The 21,912-nt window shown below is 35.4% G+C and overlaps 1 protein-coding gene across 3 annotated transcripts in view; it reads left to right on the top strand.

The window, feature by feature from the left end:
* The window catches only part of LRBA (LPS responsive beige-like anchor protein), a 406,974-nt gene that overhangs the window by 381,447 nt on the left and 3,615 nt on the right, over positions 1-21,912 (top strand). For all 3 annotated transcript variants that reach the window (XM_051619696.1, XM_051619697.1, XM_051619695.1), the window contains exons 53-55: positions 13,348-13,449; positions 14,652-14,866; positions 21,562-21,713. In XM_051619696.1, coding sequence (XP_051475656.1) covers positions 13,348-13,449; positions 14,652-14,866; positions 21,562-21,713 — 469 coding nt within the window. The remainder of the gene's footprint in view (positions 1-13,347; positions 13,450-14,651; positions 14,867-21,561; positions 21,714-21,912) is intronic.

The following is a 21,912-nucleotide window of genomic DNA, read 5'->3' as shown; positions in this document are numbered from 1 at the left end:
GTTACTTTAGGAAGCACTGAGCTCTTGATCTCTGGCTGCATATATTCATGTTTTAGACTGGTACTTAACTCAAGCTGACAAGCCAGGTGGGCTACAGCATATGCAATACATTGGTCTTTTAATATTCTTTATCAAGGACAATTTTCTGGCCAACTGGATAAATGGAAAAGTTATTTACATTTATGGTTTAACAGAAAAAATATGTTACTGAAATATTCATTGTTCACATTCTTTAATTACACCTATGCAGTCTCACTGTCTGCTTAGTTTCTCCCTAATAACTCTCAAATGCATTGATCAGTGTAAACCGAATTTGATGAATTTAAATCCTGAAGATAAGGAATTCTACATGGGACACATCTGCTGGAAACTATTCTTGTTCTTCGTAAACAGCTTGATTAAATTTAGGTTAAGTCCTTTTTTCCTTCCCAAATTAAAACCTGAAATTCAAAAAATATTTCACCATGCTCTTTGATCAAATGTAGGGTTTTTTATTTCTAAATTAATTGGTTTTGAAAATGTGGAAGCATGGCAGTACTTCACTTCGGTGCACAGGCCTTCTCTGATGCAGAAATGTTTCTGTGGACAATTTCTGAGAAGCCTAGGAATAATTCAGAACAGAGCAAAAGATCTGAAGTAGTTGTATCCTTTAGAATAGCCCTGAGCCTTTTTCAGTTCACATTAATTAGCATAATTTGCTGTGGAGATGTAAAGTCACTTAGGAATAGTGTAAGGTGCTTTTAGTTTTCTCTCCGTGGCATGTGGCTTGCTTTGGGGAGGTGGGGGAGGTAGGAGGGAGAGGATGTCACCCTTCTCTTGATACCCCTTGAAGCCCATGTGTGATCTGTATCACAAGGTTGGCTTTTGCATATTTAGAGGCTCTGATCTGCTAGGGGATGTGACATTATGCTTCAGGACTTGTGGTCCTGAATGGGGTGGTAGAATGTGTAGAGTTTACTGGGAAGAGGGTGGTGGGCTTGTGGAAAGTTGCCTTGTTTTGCATTTGCCCAATCTTATGTGAAGTATGTGGGGGGGAGGCGAGAAGTGGGGGATGAGGGGAGGAACTACCCCTGATGCCTGGAGAAAAGAGATGAGAGAATTCATTTGCATACAAATGGTGTGCAGCCTTTTCAGATCCACTCTAGCTTTGAAGCTGAAGTGGCAACTCTTAGTGTGTGGACATTTCCTAGGTTGAGGGATTGCATTTTACTTTGTAATCACAGAACCATAGGAAACAGGGTGGACAGGAGATTTGGTCACCTGATTTTTTCCCGAAGAAGGCTTAACTACATTAAAACCAGTCTCAAGTGATATTTGTCCATTCTTCTGTTAAAAACTTAAGCAAATACGTTTTTTGGGCCTGAGAAGCCATGTCATTAGCAGTCTTTTCCTAGTGTTCAGCATCGTATCCAGTTGAATTCTATCACTTCTTACATATCTATCCTTTGTGTAGAGAACAGATTAGTTATTTCCTCCTTGCAACAACTTCCAGTTATTTGGATTACCCTGACCTGAATTATTTTCTTCCACATTTTAATAACCCCCTTTTTTTTTTTTTTCTGTAAGTCATATTTATCTAGATCTCTGATTTTTTTTTTTTGTCCTTGCCTCCTCAGCTGTCTTCCCTAAAGTAGACCAAATAGTGCAGTTGAAACCTTGCTACAAATAAGTAAAAAAACTATTTACAGAGCAGTACTTTTCGCATCCCCATGGGTTATCTGTTTGTTTCAAAACAGTGTGACAGTGTTCATTCTTTAGGTGAATGAATCAATACAAATTCCAGTCTTTCTGAAGAACCACCATCTACTCAGCAGTTTCTTCTCTTCTGTGTAGTTTGACTGTGGAACATTGTCTTTAACCTTTCTTTAATTGTATTATTTTTAAGACCATTTCTCCAGTTTGTCAAACTCATTTTGAACTCTCATCCTGTCTTCCAGTAGACTTGTGGCAACTCATGTCTGCAAATGTAATATGCAGTCATATCCTATAAAATTTGTCATTAAAGAAAAGAAGTAGTACACAGTTCAGGAATGCCCATGAATATGTTTACTATTTTGACAACGAAAAGCTTTCTGAATATAGCTTTCCAACTGGCCTTTCATCTGATGTATAGTAGGATTGTCTAAATGTGTTCTTTCCTGTTTTCCTTAAGAAATTCGCTATGTGAAACACTGCCAAAATCCTTACTAAAGTCTAAATATATGATGTGTCTCTGAACACAAGTCCTGTTACTCTGCTATTGCCAGAAAAAAAATGACAAGATTTGTTCATAACAAATCCAAATCAGGTGTTACTCATCACCTTGTTTTCATCTAGGAAACTGGGTGTGGGGGTGTGTTTGTAGAGGTATAAATGTAAATGTTCTGCCAGTCATTTCTGCTTGTGGGAATAAGCAGACTACTCACTAATTTATCTGTTTTCCTTTTCCTGCTTTTTAAACAACACAAGACTTTTTTTAGTCTTGCAGAACATCACCCAATATCCATATAATTCCAGTTACAACTCTGGGATTATGTAGTTTTGTTTCTACAGTATCTTCAAATCAGCGTGAATCAGGCCAATTCAGTTCTAAACATTTACCTCATTTAGGTATTCTCTAATTATGACAGCAGTTCTCATTGCTGCTTGTACTTACGGTTGCTGCCTGACTGCGGTTGGCCTTTTTATTGAAGACTTTTACAGAAATACTTTTAAATGTGTGGCATCTTCTAGTGGTATTGCTTGCTCTTAATAACAGACTAACCTCGTGAAAACTTAATATATTTTAGTGTTTAGAAAATTAATCTGATTCCTAATATCATTGTTAGTTACCTCTCATCAATGCTTGGCTCTCCTGGTTTTGTCTCTGCTTGCTCATACATTGTCTCGTACACTGGTTCAGAAAAATCTTAATTATTTTGATCTTTCTGCCTGACATTCCTGTGTTTACAGTCACTGGAGAGCTTTCAATTGTGCCACCTGTTATCTTCCTGTATGTCGTATCCTTCTGCTGCATCAGAGCAGTTTTAGGTAGTATCCTTATTACCTTTTCCTTTGTTTTTGTGTAGACTTAACTTCCCATGAGATCTTACAGAACAATGTTCTGTATCTATTGAAATCTGTCTTCCCAAAAGACTTCAAAAAATTCTCTGTTTTGCTATATTGGTTATAATAATATGTGGAAAGTAATCTCTGGCTGTTGCTTATGTATTAAAAATTGTCACCAAATTCCTTGCTACACGTACACTTGTATTCCTTTACTCACAAATGTCTTTGTAGATGGAATATCCCATATTCTCCAGTTTTCCTCCTTGATGATCCCTCACCTATACCTACCAGGTAGAGGCCAATCAGATTAGTGAAAGCCAGTCTATGTTTTTGAAGTTTTTTGTTCTTTAGTTGTAATTATTCAGTTTGGATGTACTTTCTTGGAGAGGAGGTTTACAGTGGTGAACTTATTTGTCCTAATATTATTTATGTGTGTAAAATGGTTTGTGCTTACAAAATGGTAGGCATTCTCATAGTCAAGGTGAAGAGAAAGTGCTTTTCTGCTATTCTTGAACTATATTCATAGAATGTGAAGTGACTTTTCTATTGTGTTCGAAGTATCTACAGATTTGTTCATAATTATTTTTTGGTTTTCATATTTTGAAAAACAAAAAGAGATCTAATTCAGAATTTTGATTTGCTTAATGAAACAAAGGCTTAACCGATCAAAGTATTCAGTACTAATGAAGTAGAGTCTGTGGATAGCTGTATTACTACTACTAATAATGTGATCTCTTCTGAGTTATTGCATTGCTCTTCCACACATATGTGAATAAAACAAATTATATTACCTCTTTTATGTTAGCCCATAAAACTAGAAAATGTTACTCTCTGTGTGTATCACATTTGCATCACGAGGATTATGGAGGTGCTTTCATTGTATAGTTTTATATTTTTTAGAGGGTACTATATTCAGGGTTTCTGAAGAGTGTTAAGAGGAATTACACACTTTTAGTAGTGTAGCTGTGTAGCAGGGCGCGTGTGAATGTAAGCACATGGTTCTGTACTTTATAAAAAACAATTACTGGATTTATCTGAGTTTTAATTGAGACGATTCATTGAACACTTTTACTACTGCTAACATGCAGAATATCTTCCTCAGATACAGATTTTTTAAGTGGCATAATCTTTTTCAATTTATAAAATATGAAATCTGCCAAAGGATTCAAAATTTAATCACCAGATTCCTGTCTTGCTGAAGAACAGTCTAGCTACTATCAAAGCTACTTTTAAAAGAAACTGTGTTTGGTTTGGTTTTTATAGGTACATTTTCTAAATAAGTATTAGAATACCTGGAAGACATTGTATCAGTTAAGGTTATTATAAAATTTAAGCTATGGTCTTGAGACTAGAGAAATAATTTGTTCTAATTGTATTAGTAAACATAGCAAAAGAGAAAATTTCTGTATTTCATCAACTGTTACACACATTTTTCAGTTTGAAAATTTAATTTTTTTTATAAGCGAGTGCTTGATAATTAATTAAGTGGATAATGTGAGTGATTTGAACTTTGAAAATATGATCTGATGAGCATCTTCCTGTTGCTTGATTAAAGAGTAATGTCATAGGTAATAATTTCCTTGTACTCAGACAGACTAATCCTGTAAACCTGAATTCTTTGAAGATCTGCTTCTGTGTGTACATGGTGTACACACTGATTTAAAGCGTTATCTCTGCTGTTGACTTAGTAGGAAAAAACTCCTCTTTGCCTTGTTCCTCCTTCCTTATTCTCACCTTGAATTAACCTATGTCTTGGTTCCCAAGTTCCTGCATGAATTGGACTTCTAATTTCAGTTTCAAACCCAATGATAATAAAGAACAAAAAATTCCACATATCTGAAGAACTTCTATAGCATAAATATTTATTTATAATTGTAATTATTATTAAAAAAAAAGTCCATGCTTTTTATAACATTATTTTCTTTAAGAAGTTTATTGGGAAGTATTTGTAGAACCTTATCTGTCAGTGTTCCTTTTGGCATTTATCATGCTGAGTAGTAGGGGTACCAAAATGTCCATAAATCAGTGTTCATGTTAGTAATGGAAATTCTGCTATTACTGTTAATTTCTGTCAAATGGTGTCCTATCATAATAGTTAAAATTTTGCAGAGCCTCCGATATGTTTGGAATTGCTGCAGCTATTAAGGCGATGATGCCATTGACTGTAGTCAGTCTGTTCAGAAAAGGTATTATTCTATGATAACAGAGTACTGAGTGTTTGTAAAACAATCTGCATGTGCTCCTTTAGGTGTTCAATAGCACATTTCTTTTTACCCCTATATGGTTGTGTGAGTCTTTCTTAAAAAAACACCAAACCAACAACCAACCAAACAAAAAAAGCACCCAGTAAATAATGAAATTTTATTTTAACACTGTTTAACTGCAGACATAACAAATATTCTTTGTTGCTAAAAAACGGCTGGACAGAGTATCACAGTATTGCATATAAAGCAAGAATCCTTTAGCACCATCTGCTGGCTTTGCATTGAAAGCTGATCTTGGGGGTCTCCACAGGAATGCCTAGTAAAATATTGTAAATATATGTATATTTTACAGAGATAATGCAAAAAAAAAAAAATCATTTGTGGTATAATTTTTATCCTTTAAAAAATTATAATGAGAAACCACAATGAGAATTCAAGGTTAACTGATGAACTGAAATAGGTCAGAAGTGTTTTGTTAAGTGTGACTGTAAAAAGCAATTGAATACTTTTTTTCTGTTTTACTAGAGCTTCTGCAAGTGCAATATTAATGTTTTCTATTCCTGTTGTAAGTCAAATTCAGTTTTGTTTTGTTTTTTTTTTAAAAAGAATACCCACAAGGCTTAGAAAAATATCTATAACATGTTTTGAAAATGGTTGCAACCACTAGATATTTTTCTACCTAATATTTATGGCATTATTTGATATTAGTCTTGAAAGCCTTATGAAGGTTTAATGGATAGAGGCCCTGATGCTGTTGTTGGTTCTAAAATTCCCTGTATCTTCACAGGGCACTGTTGAAGCCACTGCAGCAAGTGCTGGGACTGTCTGCAGGAATCTAGAACAAAGCCTTAAATTATACAGCTCCAAAAGGTCACTGTCGTTTCTTTTTTAAACTGTAACACATTGATACCTCAAAGAGGTTGAGGCCTTATTCCTCCAGGTACTCTATAAATCACATATAAATGGTGGTTCTAGCCTCCAAATATTTAAACTGAAAAAAAATGAGTTATAGCAGGTGGGTGAATTCTGGCATGTCTCGAAATCTGTAATGATGCTGCATAAGCTATTTAATTTGGTATTTATACAATGCCAATAAAGTAATGTCATAGATAGATATGAAGACAAAGTCTTCATTGAGAAGAAATTGCACTAGCATTCACTGAGGGTTTGGAAAGCATTTAAATAGCGGTGGTGATTTGCTCTTGGTAAGCAGCTAAGTTTGTGTACTTTAAGTACTTGTTTTGGCTAAAGTATGTACTACAGTATTAAACACAGCACCTGCAGCATCCTCGTTTTCAATTGCTGAGAGAGATTGTGTTTCAGGATTTGTCAATCAGAGGTAGTAACTGAAAGTAACAGTGTAGAGCAAGTTCTGAGGCACAATCCAGATGCGAGTGAAGGCAGGATGTATTTCGAGACTGGAAACAAGGAGTTTGGATGCTGCTTTTTTGGCAGTATTCAGCTACAGGTGTCACTAAAACTGTATTTGTGAAAATGTCCAGAAGAATAGAGATATTTAGCACTTCATGATGTAATACAGATCTTCGAGTTCCAGGAAAAAACAATGCTATATTTACAACTTGTAACTAGTAGTTGATGTGGTAAAAGGAATTCTATTCGTACAGTAAATGAATACAACCTTAATGTGCACCATATGCCTAGTGGTGGGATGCTGTACTAATATATCACATTTATTTACCTTGTTTGCTTGCTGGAAAAAAATAACCATTCAGTTCAAAGTCTATAGCATGTAAGACAGAACAGAGTAATGCAGAAGATACAGTTTATAGTCTAGAATGAAATTACCAACTTAAGTGTTGTAAAAATTATTTGGTCGATACAATAATCTTGCCTTGCATAGGAAATTATTTTTTAAGTGTTTCTGGATCCAAATTCTATTAACATGAGCATCGCAGAGATAAGCATTGCTCTGCTGAGTGCAAGAATACTATATGTAATTAGAATTATGGTCTGCTTCATTGAAAAAGTAGCTGCTTTAATACAGTTACTTTTAAAAAGATGGCTAACCTGTGTATGCTCTGAGTTCGGTGTATTCCATCGGTATTCCCAGTTATATCCATGTGTAAAAGTTGTAAGCACCAAACTACTGCAATATACTACCACTCATGCATTGGTTTGAGATTAACTTTACAAGAGCAATCAAATAGCTAAAGCACAGAATTTTATACGTGCTGTTATGGAACAGTATTATTTTGCAGGAATAACTTTTTCTTACTTGAAACAAAAATAAATTGTTTTCATATAGTATTTTAATATTAAGGAAAAATAAGAAACTGCCAAATTGAGCTGAATTCTCACATGAAGCCTTTCATCTCAGATTGTTTTCTGCCCAAGGTATAAAATAGTATATAGTTTCAACTATTGGCCAATTTCAGTCATTTCCCTTACAACAGTTCTGCAGTAGGTACTATTTCTGACTGAAATAATTGCTTGATGGGTTTTGTCCTTTCCTTTTGAGGTTTATTGTTTTTTTTCCTGGACTCAGTAGGTAATGAAATAGTTATACCTGTAAGCCACGAGAGAGAAATATGAAGAAAATAGATACTTTTTTTTTGTATAAACAAAAAAAGCCCCTTCATAAAGCTGTTTTAGAACACTGTCAAACAAAAATGACAGTGTTTTGGAACTTCAAAGCTGATATTTAAGTAGCAGTTTATGAAGTTGGGATGGTGCAAATATTAAAATATTAGTGTCCACTGACCCTGAATATTCACCTGCAGATACTTCTCAGGGGCTTCAAAAAGCTCTGTATTCACTGGGAGGAGTCCTGCTAAATGACTTCCAGGACTTCCAGCACTTCCAGCAGATGAATCCCCAGTAAGAGTGAACCCGTTCTAGAAAGCTTCACATTGCAGATGATGTAGGAATTCAGATGCCAGGGATTATTGACTTTTGAAACCTGATTAATGAAGGCCTGTTAAATCTTTTTCATGACTGTGTTTGTTCTGGAAACATACTGAACCTGTTCTCTCGACACGATGTCTATGAAGAATCTGATATTAGTACAGAATAAATGTAGGTCACTTGTTGCACAGTCTGACTGCAGGAAGGAGTACAGTAGCATTGCCTCTGTTAGATTTGCTGAAATGAAGTCTATAAGATAAATCTTTTTTTTTTTTTTTTTTCCTTTCTTTACTGAACGAATGTAACAGCACTCCGTGGCTTATGTTTTTAGATTTTGCTTCAGGATAGAATGGTATGTTGATCAAACGTACTGTTGCTTTTTTATCAAATGAATGGTTAAAATAGTTTTTGCAAAAACAAAACTTGCATCAAAGCATAAGGTTGTACTTCTAGTTGTTAAAAAAGTCTGAGCAGATGGGAAGTAGTTTGAAGGAATTAAAGGAGATGCTGATGGAGTGTCACATGAAGAACTGGACAACAATGAAGTTCCTATATAATGTGAAAAGATTGCATTGTAACAGAAAAATAAATCTTTACAAAGGAAAGACTATTCAAAGTGAAGTTTTGGGAATATTTCAGTAATATTGGGTGGTATCACTTTAGAAAGATCTCACAACCATCAAAGAGCTAGCCTTTCTGCACCAGTGAAATAGGTTTTTTACCTGTTGGCTGTTATTTAAATGGTCATTGTGTGTGAGCTATAAATTATATTAATAAACAGAGTTCATGTAATATTTGACAGTTGTCACTTTGATGTAATTAAACTCCAAAACTTGCTATATAATCAACATAGAAGTCTAGTAGCAAATTAGTTTTTGTGATTTACTTACATTTTGCTGAAAGTACTTTTGAAGTACTGTAAGTACATTTGTACTTCACAAATTGAATCAAAACCTTTTTTTGTTTTCCAGAATTTTTATCATATGAAACAATTTCAAAATTGTGACATTTGTAAAATGATATTTAAAAAACTTTTCTTACATATCTGATTTGGTTTGGTTATGTATCCTTCTGAGAAAGTACTCACTTATTTTTGCAGGAAGTAGGTAAAAACATAGATTAACTGATGCTTCATTTAATTTGGATTTTATATTGACATAAAATCGCATAATTAATTTGCTATTTAAAAGTGCCCTACAGCCTCTGCAATCATAGAATAATTTAGAAATTACTGTTTGGCTGTCTATAACTTCTCATAATTAACTGTCTTCCCAGCATTAAACATAAAAAGGAGCATACTCAAATTTTTTGTATTTTAATGTGTTGCATGAAATTATCTCACTCAGAAATAGTAGGAAGAGTATCTTGTATGTCAACGTGAGATAATTTTTTCAGTCAATCTCTATTTTGATTTCTTAGGAGAGAGTTTTTCTTTAAATGAGTTCCTATGTTTGGCTCAGCTCTTTCAGCTTAGTGCTGCCAATACAGAAAGCTGTTCATTTCAGGTATTTACTGATGGATTTAGAAATTCGTGATCCTATTTTGTTTTGTAACACCACCAAAGCTGAAAAAATAGCAGAGAAAGACCCAGCAATACAAACCAATTTCTTATTATCCAGCAAGGCATATCTTCTTCTGGATGTCATTAAACTAGAAGAAAGTTTTGACTTTGCTATAATCCCACTGTTCCTTTTTAAACGTAGTTCCCAAACGCCTAACATTTTTTCACTGAAATATCACCATAAGCTGACATGATATCATGGGCTCTTCTTTTATCTTCTGAAGCTTGAATTTTATGATTTAAAATGTACTTTACTCACATCAGGAAGAGTGGTATTTTATGCTGTTTTCTATGGGAAAACAGCCTTGCAGAAATTATTTATTGGAATGTAGGAAAGTTCCTTTGAAATAATTTAAATGGTTACTGTAAAGGTAAAGTATTCGGTCTATTACTGGCAAATAACTTTACATATACCTCCTGTGACTTAAATAAATCACTGTCTATGTTTGTTGCAATATGGATGGGGCATTAAGATTCTTATAGCATTCAACTTCAAGTAGCAATCCAGCAATGGTATAGAGTAAGGATATTGTTATATACTATGCTGAGAAAAGCACATCTGTAAAACTGTTGTGTCTTGGTTATTAGTGCTAGGATTTGAACTATCTTTAATCTCATTTGACTTGTTCATCTTCCTTAAGGATCTCCATAAAGATGCACTGAGTATTCTTTTCAGCCCTTAGTTAGGGTTTGCATCAGTGGTCGTAAACCTGCTTAGTGGACAAAGACTCTTTTCCCTTTGAAGTCACTTCCCCAGCTTTTCAAAAGATCTGCAAGCTGGTTCCCCTAAAACAATTTAGAAAAGTTCGAAGTGGTGCCCCTTAAACCAGCAACAAAATAAAATTTTCTCTTTGCATTATTGAAAACCATGACAATCTTCTGAAGCAATAACAGTTTAAAAGCTTTTAAAGAAATCTGTTCTGCTCTACGACCAGCTTTTAAGTTGACCCCATTATTTGGAAAATCAGAGGCTTGGAAACCCCTAGATACTTGACATTCTTATCAAAGGAGCCAGCCTGACTTCTCACAGGACTTCTCTTTTACAGTATTTATTCTAAAGCCCTAATTTCCTTAAAGATGCTATTCAGATTTCTTCTTCTTTTGTATTTTTTTATTAATGTTTCTTTAGAACGAATGTAATTTAGCAAATAGTTGATATAATTTATGAAAGACTGATCCTGCCACCTGTGGATTTATACTCTTTATTATCAAGTCCAAATTCTAAAAAGACTGTGATTGATATTTTTAGGTAATTCTACTTTTCTGTGGACTGTGACAAATACACATGCTTAGTTTCTGCCTCTTCATTTAGGAATATTATTTCCTTCATTTTTTGAACATAGTTACTGACAGGCTAACGTAGGTAAAGCACACAGTAATGTAGATGCTGTAAAAAACAAGTTTACTAAAAGGATTTTGTTTATCTTCACCTCCTAATAATTCATTCAGGCTTTGCTTCTTATAAATCTTTCTAACTCCAACATCTTATATTCATTACCTCTGCTACAACATTGCACATTTGAAACTTCTCTGATTTCAAAAGTTTCATTAACTTCTGTAGTATATAATTAAGATAACTGGTTGCTGATCTATGCTAACATGTTTTAAATGCAATTTCTGAGAGGAGAATTCTAGAATTTGCTGACATAGGCAGCTCATCTAGAAGCAAACAAGCTAAAAAGAGCTGCCTCCTCTTTTATGGCTTGGGAGCAAGTGGGAGAAATAATTGGGTCGGCAAAATCAAATTGTTACTGTTATGGTTGCTGTTACATTTTCCCCTAAAACTGCAATTTTGTGCTCATTTATGAATCTTCTGAGATCCCTGCCCAATGTTCAGGTGAGGAAAGTTCAACACAGCAAGCTTTTTTAAAAAGGTTTGTGAGCATTCATAGCCACCTGACAAGTACCTGGAGATCATTAAGTCCGCCCTTATGCTTCTAATTTGTTGGGAGTTCTTCATTCGCTTCTGAACTGTCTGTGGTACTTCCGGTGTTTCAATGAGTTTTGCCAAACAAAAGCAATAGTTTTTTATTATTATTTATTAAGAGGTTAGGGACAATTCAGCAAATAGCTCCAAAGTATTTTCATATTTAAAATGTTGTTTATATACATGCATGGGGGGGTTGTGTGTATATGCATCCATATATATTTAGTGTATATGTATATATCTAAGAAGAAACAGATTTATTTACTTTTCAAGATTTTGTGTTGTGGATATAAGTTATAGATTATAACAGTAACTGCAGAATAAATAAAATTTTGAAAGGTCAAAATCCTTGATTTGATACTTTATCATAGATTGAGATCTTTTCTGAAAAGCCATTTGAATGTTGCAGCTACACAGACACTCCGGGAGGTGTTGCAAATGGTCTGAGCAAAATGTAGAATATGGAGAGTAAGCTAGGTTTTTATTTATGCGAGTCCAGATGATTTACACTTCTTTTTCACAGAAGTGTCTCACTGTACACGTGCAGGGTCTGAGTAGCTACCTGTTTTATTGTATTTCCATAATTTCTACTAAGACTCAGTATCAGTATTGCTAGTACTATTAAGGCTCTAATGGACCAACTAATGACATTTTGCTGGTTTTATCTTTTGAAAAGTTACAACCCCAAATGTTATTTGAATGATGCTGCCTTGATAACAAATGGAGTCAGGTGGCCCTATTAGTACTCTGTCTCTTTGCAAAACCATCTCCTTTTTTTGAAATAAAAAGGGTTTGATTTTACCATTGCTTTAATGCCTTGTAGTTATCTCACTTATCATCATTTATTGTGAAGTGAAATTATTCCCTGCTGCTTAAAAACTCATCTAATCCTTTTTGAAACTACATGGTAACATTGCCCAAGATACATTCTTTAGAGTTTAAACACTTTGTAAAATGCTATGAATGAACAAATGATGTGGTTATGCATAAATAACATAATAATTTCTGTCAAAAACTACTTAAAGAGCTTTATAGCATTTGTTTATCCTTTCTGCCTTCATGTGGAGAATAATGTTGTTATTTTCCTTTTAATGTGCCAGTTGTACAATTTCTTTTGATTAATGGTATCTATATATGTTTGATTACAAATAGAATCTAAAAAAACCCCAGTGATTTTTTGTTCTTGTTCTGGGAAGATGTATGATAGCAGCAGTGGTAATTAATTTTGGGTTTGGGTGTTTTATTTTGCAAACTCACCTGAAATTGATATTGATTATGGTCTAAGCTCCACATCTCACAAGGAACTAGATGTCAGGCTGAGGTTCCAACACTGTTACTAGGTTAAAACAAAATCAGTCAATGAATGTTTGATTTAATCTTTGGGCATTGTAGGTGTCTTTTCTCAGGACCTGTCACAGTGACACTTGTATTCACTTCTGCCTGTTACAGGAAAAAAGAGGGGGGGATGGAGACAGGGGAAAGCTTAAATCAGCGTGCTTCAACTTCTGTTTGGTTTTACTACACACCTGACTTCACTATTAATGTGCATTAGTAAAGGTGCAGGCTGAATTCCTATAGTCTACTGCTGCTGTACTATATAGATGTGAGTACAGAACAACCACATGCAAACAGTAGCATTGAAGTGATTTGTAAGGAACATGAGCTCAAAGAGCAAAGGAACTGAAGACACCTCAGTGATTGAAAGCAGTGATTTTATAAACAGATTGTAACCAAGGATTGTTTTTATTGTTTTTTCATTAAAGGTGATTTTGCAACTCCTCGAGCTATTTTGACAGGACATGACTATGAGATCACCTGTGCTACCATTTGTGCTGAACTTGGTCTGGTAATAAGTGGTTCCAAAGGTAAGGTAGCTGTTGTCAATTCTTTCTGTTCATGAAGCTGTAATCCTAATGCAAAAAGGAATAAAGTTTCTGGTGGTAGAATTTATTAACTATATGGTGGTTTTCTTTCTAAACTTTTTTTCAGTTGCTATGGAGTTTGAAACTTCTATTTAAACATATTAAAACAGAGGATTATTCAGACATTTGCAAGAAGAGGCAAACACATCAGTTTCCCTGTTATAGCTCACTGACTGCTATTTCTTACTGTCTTTATCCAGTGTGTAACTGCATATAAGCATACAATTGGCTACAGCTCTTGACTGTGGGGATGGTGAAGAACGTTTGTTATGGATAATTCTCAGAAAGGGAAGCAAAAACTGGTTTCAGGATAAAGAGCATGTGCTGTCTTGTTTGTTTGATGAAGGGTATATATAAACTACCAACTGAAATGTATAGTAATTCTGCTCTTTGAGCTTACTACAAAGCCTGTAATAAGCCCCATTTTTGTTCTCAGGGACAGGCAAATTATAAATAATGGTGTTGATTCCATGGATATGGTTTATTATTTTCCTATTTGCTGGTTCACAATTAATTTTAAAATGGAAATATCATAGAATTAGGATCTTTCTGCTGTAGTGCTTCCAACGTACCTACTTTGAGGCACTTTTTCAAACTTAGGTGTACTCACCATATGTACCTGCATGCATTTCTGTTCTATGCATGTGAACACTTGTGGCTTACATCCAAATCAGGTATTTGTCCAAACACATTAAAAAGCAAATATTTAGTGCATCATGTACAGGTTAATATGAAAATATACATTTAGAGTACCTACTTTTGTAAATTCATCACACTTACCTCTGTGTGCCTTCATATTTTGAAAATCTCATTTTAGAATTCAGTACATTTATTTTTGTGCTCTCAAAACTAAATGCTAACAGTTTCAAAAGAAAATCCACACCAAAAAGATTCTTTTAGGTCTCTAGTTTTGATAGGTGCTCTAAAACAACCTTAATGCAAAGCTTGTAAGAGATAAGCTGTTCATTTTACTCTCTGGCACCCTTAAAGTCATAAGCTATTGACTTAAACATGGTAAAAAAAATAATTATAATATATTATTGCAGTGATTACCTAAGTAAAAGTCATTACTTATTATTTGATATATGGTATCTTTAAATCGGCATGTACATCAATAACTAGAGATTTTTGTTCTGTCTCATTAGAAGGACCATGTCTCATACATTCTATGAATGGAGATCTACTGAGGACACTAGCTGGTCCTAAAACATTAGAAGGTCCCGAAAATTGCCTGAGACCAAAACTTATTCAAGCTTCAAGAGAAGGCCACTGTGTCATATATTATGAAAACGGCCTCTTCTGTGTGTTCAGTGTGAATGGGAGACTTCAAGCCACCATGGAAACAGATGACAAGATAAGGGTAAGTGTGCTCAAATGTGTTCCAAGGGCTGTCAGTTCCAGTGTCAGGAAAAGTTATCAGTGTTGGAATTGTGTGGAGGCTCTTTCTATAGCCAGGCCAGAGAAATACATGCTGTGAGACCATAATAGCAGCATTCTAAAAAAAAGTTATTTAAAGGGACCGTGGACTTCTAATAGTACTGTTTGAGATTTTAAAATAATTCTGTTCATCCAGTAAGGAATATCCTGTAGGTATTTCCTTGAGCTGAAGAATTCAAATGTTACTAGTTGCTGACCAGAAGTCAGGTTACTTCTTTACTTTTGAGTCTGAAGGTGGAGGTTTTGGGGCATGTTGTTCTGGTTGTTGGTTGTTAATTCCTTGATCTTAGCATGTGTTGTGCTGAGCTTCAGGAATTTTATAGGCATATGTCTGTACTTTATCCCTTTGGCATTTGCTGAGCAGACAACTGGGTTCCACATCTTTAGCCACAACAGACATGGATCAAGTCCAAAATTAAGCAGGAGGCATTTTAAGCTTATGGTTTTATGGAAATTATTTTGTAATGCAAAATGTAGGTCTTTTGACAGTTTCTATGAAACAGTGCCTATGAAACAGAGCAGAACCTGCCAGCTGTACTGCAGTGAAGCAGAAATGTCGAAAGAATATTTCCTTGGATTAAAGATATTCCCACTTACTCCATGAATGAGAAAGAAAGGAAAGGGAAGGGGAAAAATGAACAAGCACTACCAAATCTGGTAGAAGCAGAGACATGAAGCAAGATCACATTGCTGGATCAGCATTCATGCCACCCTAGTCATCTGAAGTTATGGTGTCTATGCGAATAGTAATGGTGTAGGACACACAGAATGGCTGAGCTTGGAAGGGACCTGTGATGGTCACCTGACCCAGTCCCACTACTCAAGCAGGGCCATCTAGAGCCAGTTTTCTGGTACTGTGTCCAGATGGATTTTGAATATCTCCAAGGATGGGAGTTCTGCACCTTCTCTGGACAACCTGTGCTTGGTCATCCTCACAGTAAAAAAGTGTTTCCTGTATAAAAACTGTTTAACTATTTAATACCAGCAGAGGAGACTTTTGTTGTTGTAAGCATATCACAGTACAATACTTCCAAGCTGAGTTTCATAATCTGATGGAAGAGCCCAGCAATGCAGCTGCTGGGATTTCCAGTGTTCTCTTGAGTTGAAAACTCTCAAAAGTTCTTCCTTTATTTGCATTAGATGTTTCAGGAAGAAAATGCCTCTTCACCCTCATGTTCACTTACAGAACTACTAAAATTTTTTCAGATATTGTGCAAAATTGTGAGCATTTTTAAATTTACACCTGTTCTTTTCTTGACTATAAATGTTAGTAAGATGGAAAAATATGTCAATATATGTGAAGGAGTTTTGATCTGCATTATTTCCATTTTATAACTTACATGGAACAGTGAATGCTCTATTAACACTGAAGTTTTTAGTGTAGGTCAGTGTATTCCAGTTAAAACCTTCTAAAACTCTGTCATGTACTATAGTCTGTTAATCTAGCATCCCTGTGTTTTCAAAATGTCAGATAGATTGGTCATAGAAAAGGCAGAAATAACTCTCTGTGTAGGTCTCCTCTCCATAGTGAGAGTGCTGTATGCAGGGGTGAGAGGGCATTTGATCATTGGATGCTGTGGCACCACAAGTACGGATTTGAGGCTGGGGGAATGTAGTGGAATGTGTATCTATCTGTCCCAAGGAATTCTTCCAAATTAATAAATATTCTTGCTTCAATTATTAACCTTTGTTCAAATCACTGAAATTGCACCTTTGGCTGTCTTGTACAAATGTTTTTGAGATTTTCAGTGTACCCTTTATCCCAGTTCTTTCCATAAAGCAAGTACATATCACAGTGTTTTCTCTTTTTACAATAATAATGTTGATAATCTGTCACTTTCAGTTGTGATTATGTTGTCAGCTAGGCCAGCAACTCTGTAAAATATCTAGAAATCCCTTGCCAGCTAAAACAATTTCTGTAGTGTTTCAGTCAGTACCCACAGCTTTAGGAATGTTGCTAGAGGCAATGGAAGTTCCGCTCTCTGTGGGCCAGAATTACATATGTACAGAGGTTTGGGTTTTATTCTGTTTTGTTTTCTTTTCTTTTCTTTCTCTCCCAGTGGTCCCAGTTGGGCTTTATGCTTAAACAACCTACAGCAACTTTCCCAGTGCTTCTGCACCATGTCATGTTAGAAGGCAGTGGCAACTGCATGATTAAAGTAGGGGCTTTTAAAATGAATAGTACCTACCCTTGAGTTGTGCTGACAAGCACTTTTATTTGTTTTTTGCTTGAGGAGGATAGAAAAGGGAAGGAAAAGGCCCTAAGAGTTGAATCTGTAACGTAGCATTCTACTTTCTATTTTTCTATGTCATTATAGACCGTTATTTCAGAACGTTGTTGACAAATCTAGCAGTTTTCAATAGTGATGTTTGGAACAACGTTCTGATTTTCTTTCTTGTATTCCTGTACTAGAAAACTGCAGAAAAATTTCAGACACTCTGGGGAAATTCAAAGTCTAACCAATGCCTTCCACCTGTTTTTGTTTTAAATACTGTATTGCTCAGTGGAGCTTAGGCATATCATAGTACATCTACCATGTAATGTTTAGATATCTTAATGAATAACTTAACTCTAAATAGCCTGCTTGTTCTGAGAAGTAAAGTTATTTTACCCTAAACAAAGACTGTATGCTGTTTCACCCAGAGGAACCAATTTATTTTCCTTTCCTGAGTCTGTTTTGAAATGTGGAAGTGCCCACAAGACTCCTGCTGCTGTAAGCCAGGGCTGTCACAGTGTCAGCTCTGCCTTTCGACAAAGCACTGCCTTTCAAAAATCTGAGATGTTAAAAGGGATTTGTGCAAAGTTTTGAGACTTTCCAAGGAAACAGAAGTCAGAAATGCAGCTTTTAGAACATTGCTGAAATTGTGCGCTTTGGGGATTATGTGAGAGTCTGAAGCTCATGTTGTGAGAAAGATTAGTTGCAGAGTTGTTTCGGTTTCATACCTAGCAGAATCGTAGATAAGCTATGTTTGGGAAAAGCCAAACAGTAAATTGACTCATGTCATCTTCTGTACCAGTTGGAGTACTTGGGAGTAAAAGCATCCTTTCATTTGTTAAATCTGGAAGGGCTTGTCATGAAACTGAAATGTTATATATAAATATATATATACACACATGCAAATGGTTGAGAAATTTATTAATAAGCAGTAAAAAGAAATAAATCAACTCCTTGTCTTCATGGCAAGCCATTGACTTAGTAAAATTGTGTAGGTATTAGTAAGGTTTCAAAGCCTGTACTTTATTTCATCAGATCATCAAAAAACCCACTGCATTTTACAGGTAGTGGAAGAGTTAAAGATTAATGTCTTTAATTTGCCTTTTAATATAGCATTTCTTCAGTAAAAGCCTCAAGTATAAAATTCAAGTGAACCATGACCATAAGGTTAATGGATTTTCATCAGCTGAATTTTATAAGTGTAGCAAATAATTATTTGTCACGGTCTTCATTGCGATTTGAAAATACCCTTAGGAGACTGCCATTGGTATAGAGAAGAAAACTACCCCATATTGATTTTTGCTTCTAATGAATAATCTTTTTAATAATTGTATGTGGTATGGTAAATCTCATGATCATCTACTCAGTGCATGCAAGTTCTAGATAATTTTCAGTCTTACCTCAGTTTGTTCTCTACCCCGTTCTTACTGAGTTCTTATACTGTAATAAATGCATATTCAAGCTCCATGGGGCTGTGCTGTGGGAGGTGCTTGGCATATTTTTGTAGGCTGAGAGAAACAATCACTGAAGCAATTTATGGCTGGAACACTCTTTTTTGAAGGGGGAGAGAAGCTTCAGCTCAGAGTACTCACTTCTAACCTTGGTTAGTATTCAATTTTCCGTACTTAGATACGGCTGGAAAAATCTTCCACGTATTCTGCTTTATTGTGTCTAAATGTACATGTATGTATTGTCATCTTAATTCAAAACACACTTGAAGTAGGTTTATAATATAATTTTTCAGTGCTATATTTTGTTTACAGTATATGTTTGCATTTCAATTACATTAATTTTTAAGTTGTGTGAAATAAAACTTTTGCAATGTGATTAATTCTGATTACTTGGGACTTGTTGCAGTAAACACTCAACATATATAATATAGAAACTATTTTAAAATAAGGTGTTGCACATCATAAAACTCTAAAAGGATATATTTGGCATCACAGCATAACAATACAGAAAATATAGATGTGCAGTTTGTCTGACTTCAGTTATTGCTGTTCATGAAACAGTATCTTATGTACATGTTACATTTTGGTTTCTGGGCTTTTCAGCAGTCTGTCTAAACACTTTAGTGTTGCATGAATGTAGCATTTTTGCATTTTAGTTTCCCAAATTTTTGTGGTACATGTGCTATAAATTCTATTTAAAAAATCCAGCAACTTCCTTTTCCTGAAGAATTTAGAATCACAGTATGTTACAAGTTTTGCGTATCAAAAAACTGCAGAAGCAGAGATTGCAAGTGCCAAAACATTTGCAGACTTCATCTTGTCTTCATCAGAGAGAGAAATGTTTGCAAGACCCTGTCATCAGTTCTTTGTTGTATTTCCTAAACTTAAAACTTTGAGCTGGAATTTTGCTGTAGACTATCATCTTGAGAAAATTCCCTTGCCTTCCAGTGACAATGTTTTAGTTAAAGTGGATCAACCTATTTGTAGAACCTGTGTGTTAGTCAGAGCAACATCTTTTCAATTCTTATCTTCCATTCTTGCATTGTTCTTTTGAGAAGTTTTGTCTCTCCGTATTTTTGGTCAGGGAGCTGAAATTTACCAGTAATTAGTCTAGGTATGAAGAATGTGTATTTTGTTGAAAAGCTGTCCAAATTTAGCTTATTCACAAAACTCAGGTTAAATACACTCAGTAGAAAATGCTTAACATCTTATTTCTGAGCTGAATATCTGTAGCCCAGGGATGGAGAGTCTTGCCCTGCAACCAGTCATCCCCTACGGGAAGTGCACAAAAAGGCCATGGCAAGAAATGTGATGAGGTGATCCTGGACAAGGAAGGGGAAGGACTGATGGGGAAGAAGAGGAGAATGAAGAGCAGAATCAAGGATAGAATCAAAGACAGAATGAGAGAGATTTTTGCAAGAGCGACAGGAGCAGAGAGGTAGAGATGGGAATGTAGATATTGTCAGAGACTGGGAGAAGAGGAGAAAGAAAGGAGTGAAAGAAAAATAAGAATTGGAAGCAGGAGCAATGGAGTGAAGATTAGGTAGGATCAGAAATCTAATACTAGATAATAGTGCTTTGTAGTAGCAAAGTTCTTTATTTTCCTTTTGATAATAGCACTTCATCCAGCAAACAACTATCAAAGTTGTTTCTCACCCTTCCGTGTGCTCAAATGAGGAGGATGATGGGCTGCTGTTGTGCAGAGTATTGCCTAAAAAAAAAAAAAAGGTAGAGAGGAAAGAAGGGAAAAAACAGAAGTCGAGTGGATAGCCAAAGTCAGAAAGAGAACTGAGAAGAGGCATCTGGAAACAGAAGGCAAGCATATGAAAACGTTTGGACTTACAGGAGTCTTAAACTTGCTGGCAGCTTAGGCTGATGTCATTCCACAAGACAGAATTCATTCAACTTCTTGGTCGTTTGGTGGTTTGGGGCTTTTTTGTGTGTGTGTTTTTTTGTGCTTTTTTTTTTGTGGGGTTTTTTGTTGTTTCTTTGGTTGGTTGTGGGTTTTTGGGGGGTTTGTTTGTTTTTGTTGTTGTGGGGTTTTGTTTTTGTTTTTTTTTTAAATCCTACAAACATTTTAGCTTTTTCAAACAGTTGCGAGAATGAGGCTATAAAATCAGGGCTTGGTATCCTCTACTACTTAAGGTTTTTAGTGTAATTTGGTATAGTCATCAGGTAACTGAGGAAAGTCGTTGTTCTTCAAGATAGTATGTATTATGATTTTTCCAACAGCACACAAAAAATATCAAAATAGACTGAAGACTCCTGTTTCACTGTGAAAACCAATGATACCCCATCTTTCTCTATGATCCAGATCCCATACAAAGATTTCAAATGTAGATTTGCCATCAGTCCTCAAGATGCATGCAAAATCAGGGTATAAGCCATTGTATTTGTCACAGGCAGTTTCAGGATAGACGATGAAACAGTCTCTATGAAAAGGGGTGGATCAGTATCTTATTAATCCACAGCAGGAATCTAAAAATGCTGGTCTAAATTAATTCTGGTAATTTGTAAAACATTTCAGTTTTCTCCATCACTCAGCGCTTTGCCAGAGAGAAAAGGAGGGATAGCCTCTGCTCAGCTACTATTAAAGACTCTTGGGGGAATGTCAGGTACTATATTTTAACACCAGTGCTGCTGGATCTTGTAAATCTAGCTAATTAGAGGTGTAAATTTCTTCAGCTGACCTCATGTTGGATCTTCGGAATATGGAGTAAATCACAGGTGAGGTAAAACTGAACTAGTGACATCTAATGTGTTAAAGAGATTTGTGAGTAATAACATTAATCCTGTTGCTGGGTAGAATAACATAACAATGATGTTGCTTCCCAAAAGCTTGTATTGATGTTAAGTCTCCTTAGAATTCAGCTGTTGGTATGAAACTTTTTATGAAAGAGGGGGAGCAAGAACATATTTATCTGACAAATATCCTTGTCATTTCCCCTTAGGCAATTCAGCTCAGTCGAGATGGACAGTATCTGCTTACAGGTGGAGACAATGGAGTTGTCATGGTGTGGCAGATGTGGGACCTCAAGCGGCTTTTTGCTTACCCAGGGTGTGATGCTGGAATCCGATCCATGGCCCTGTCATATGACCAAAGGTTAGATCCAAGCCTGGTCTTTTCAAGATTTTCAGGGAATATATGCTTACAATTAAATAGAATTTTTGTTTTTCTTCTGATTTTGAATGTCTGTGGACCACAGATCCTGGTGATTATATTGAGAACTCTGTGCTTGCAGAAGCTTTTTTCTAACATCTCATATTTGGGGCAGATAATCTTTTTCAGGATTTCTGCTCCT

The sequence above is a fragment of the Apus apus genome, chromosome 4, assembly GCF_020740795.1.
Source record: "Apus apus isolate bApuApu2 chromosome 4, bApuApu2.pri.cur, whole genome shotgun sequence".
Classification (NCBI taxonomy): Eukaryota; Metazoa; Chordata; class Aves; order Apodiformes; family Apodidae; genus Apus; species Apus apus.
This window is presented reverse-complemented; position numbering and strand designations above follow the sequence as displayed.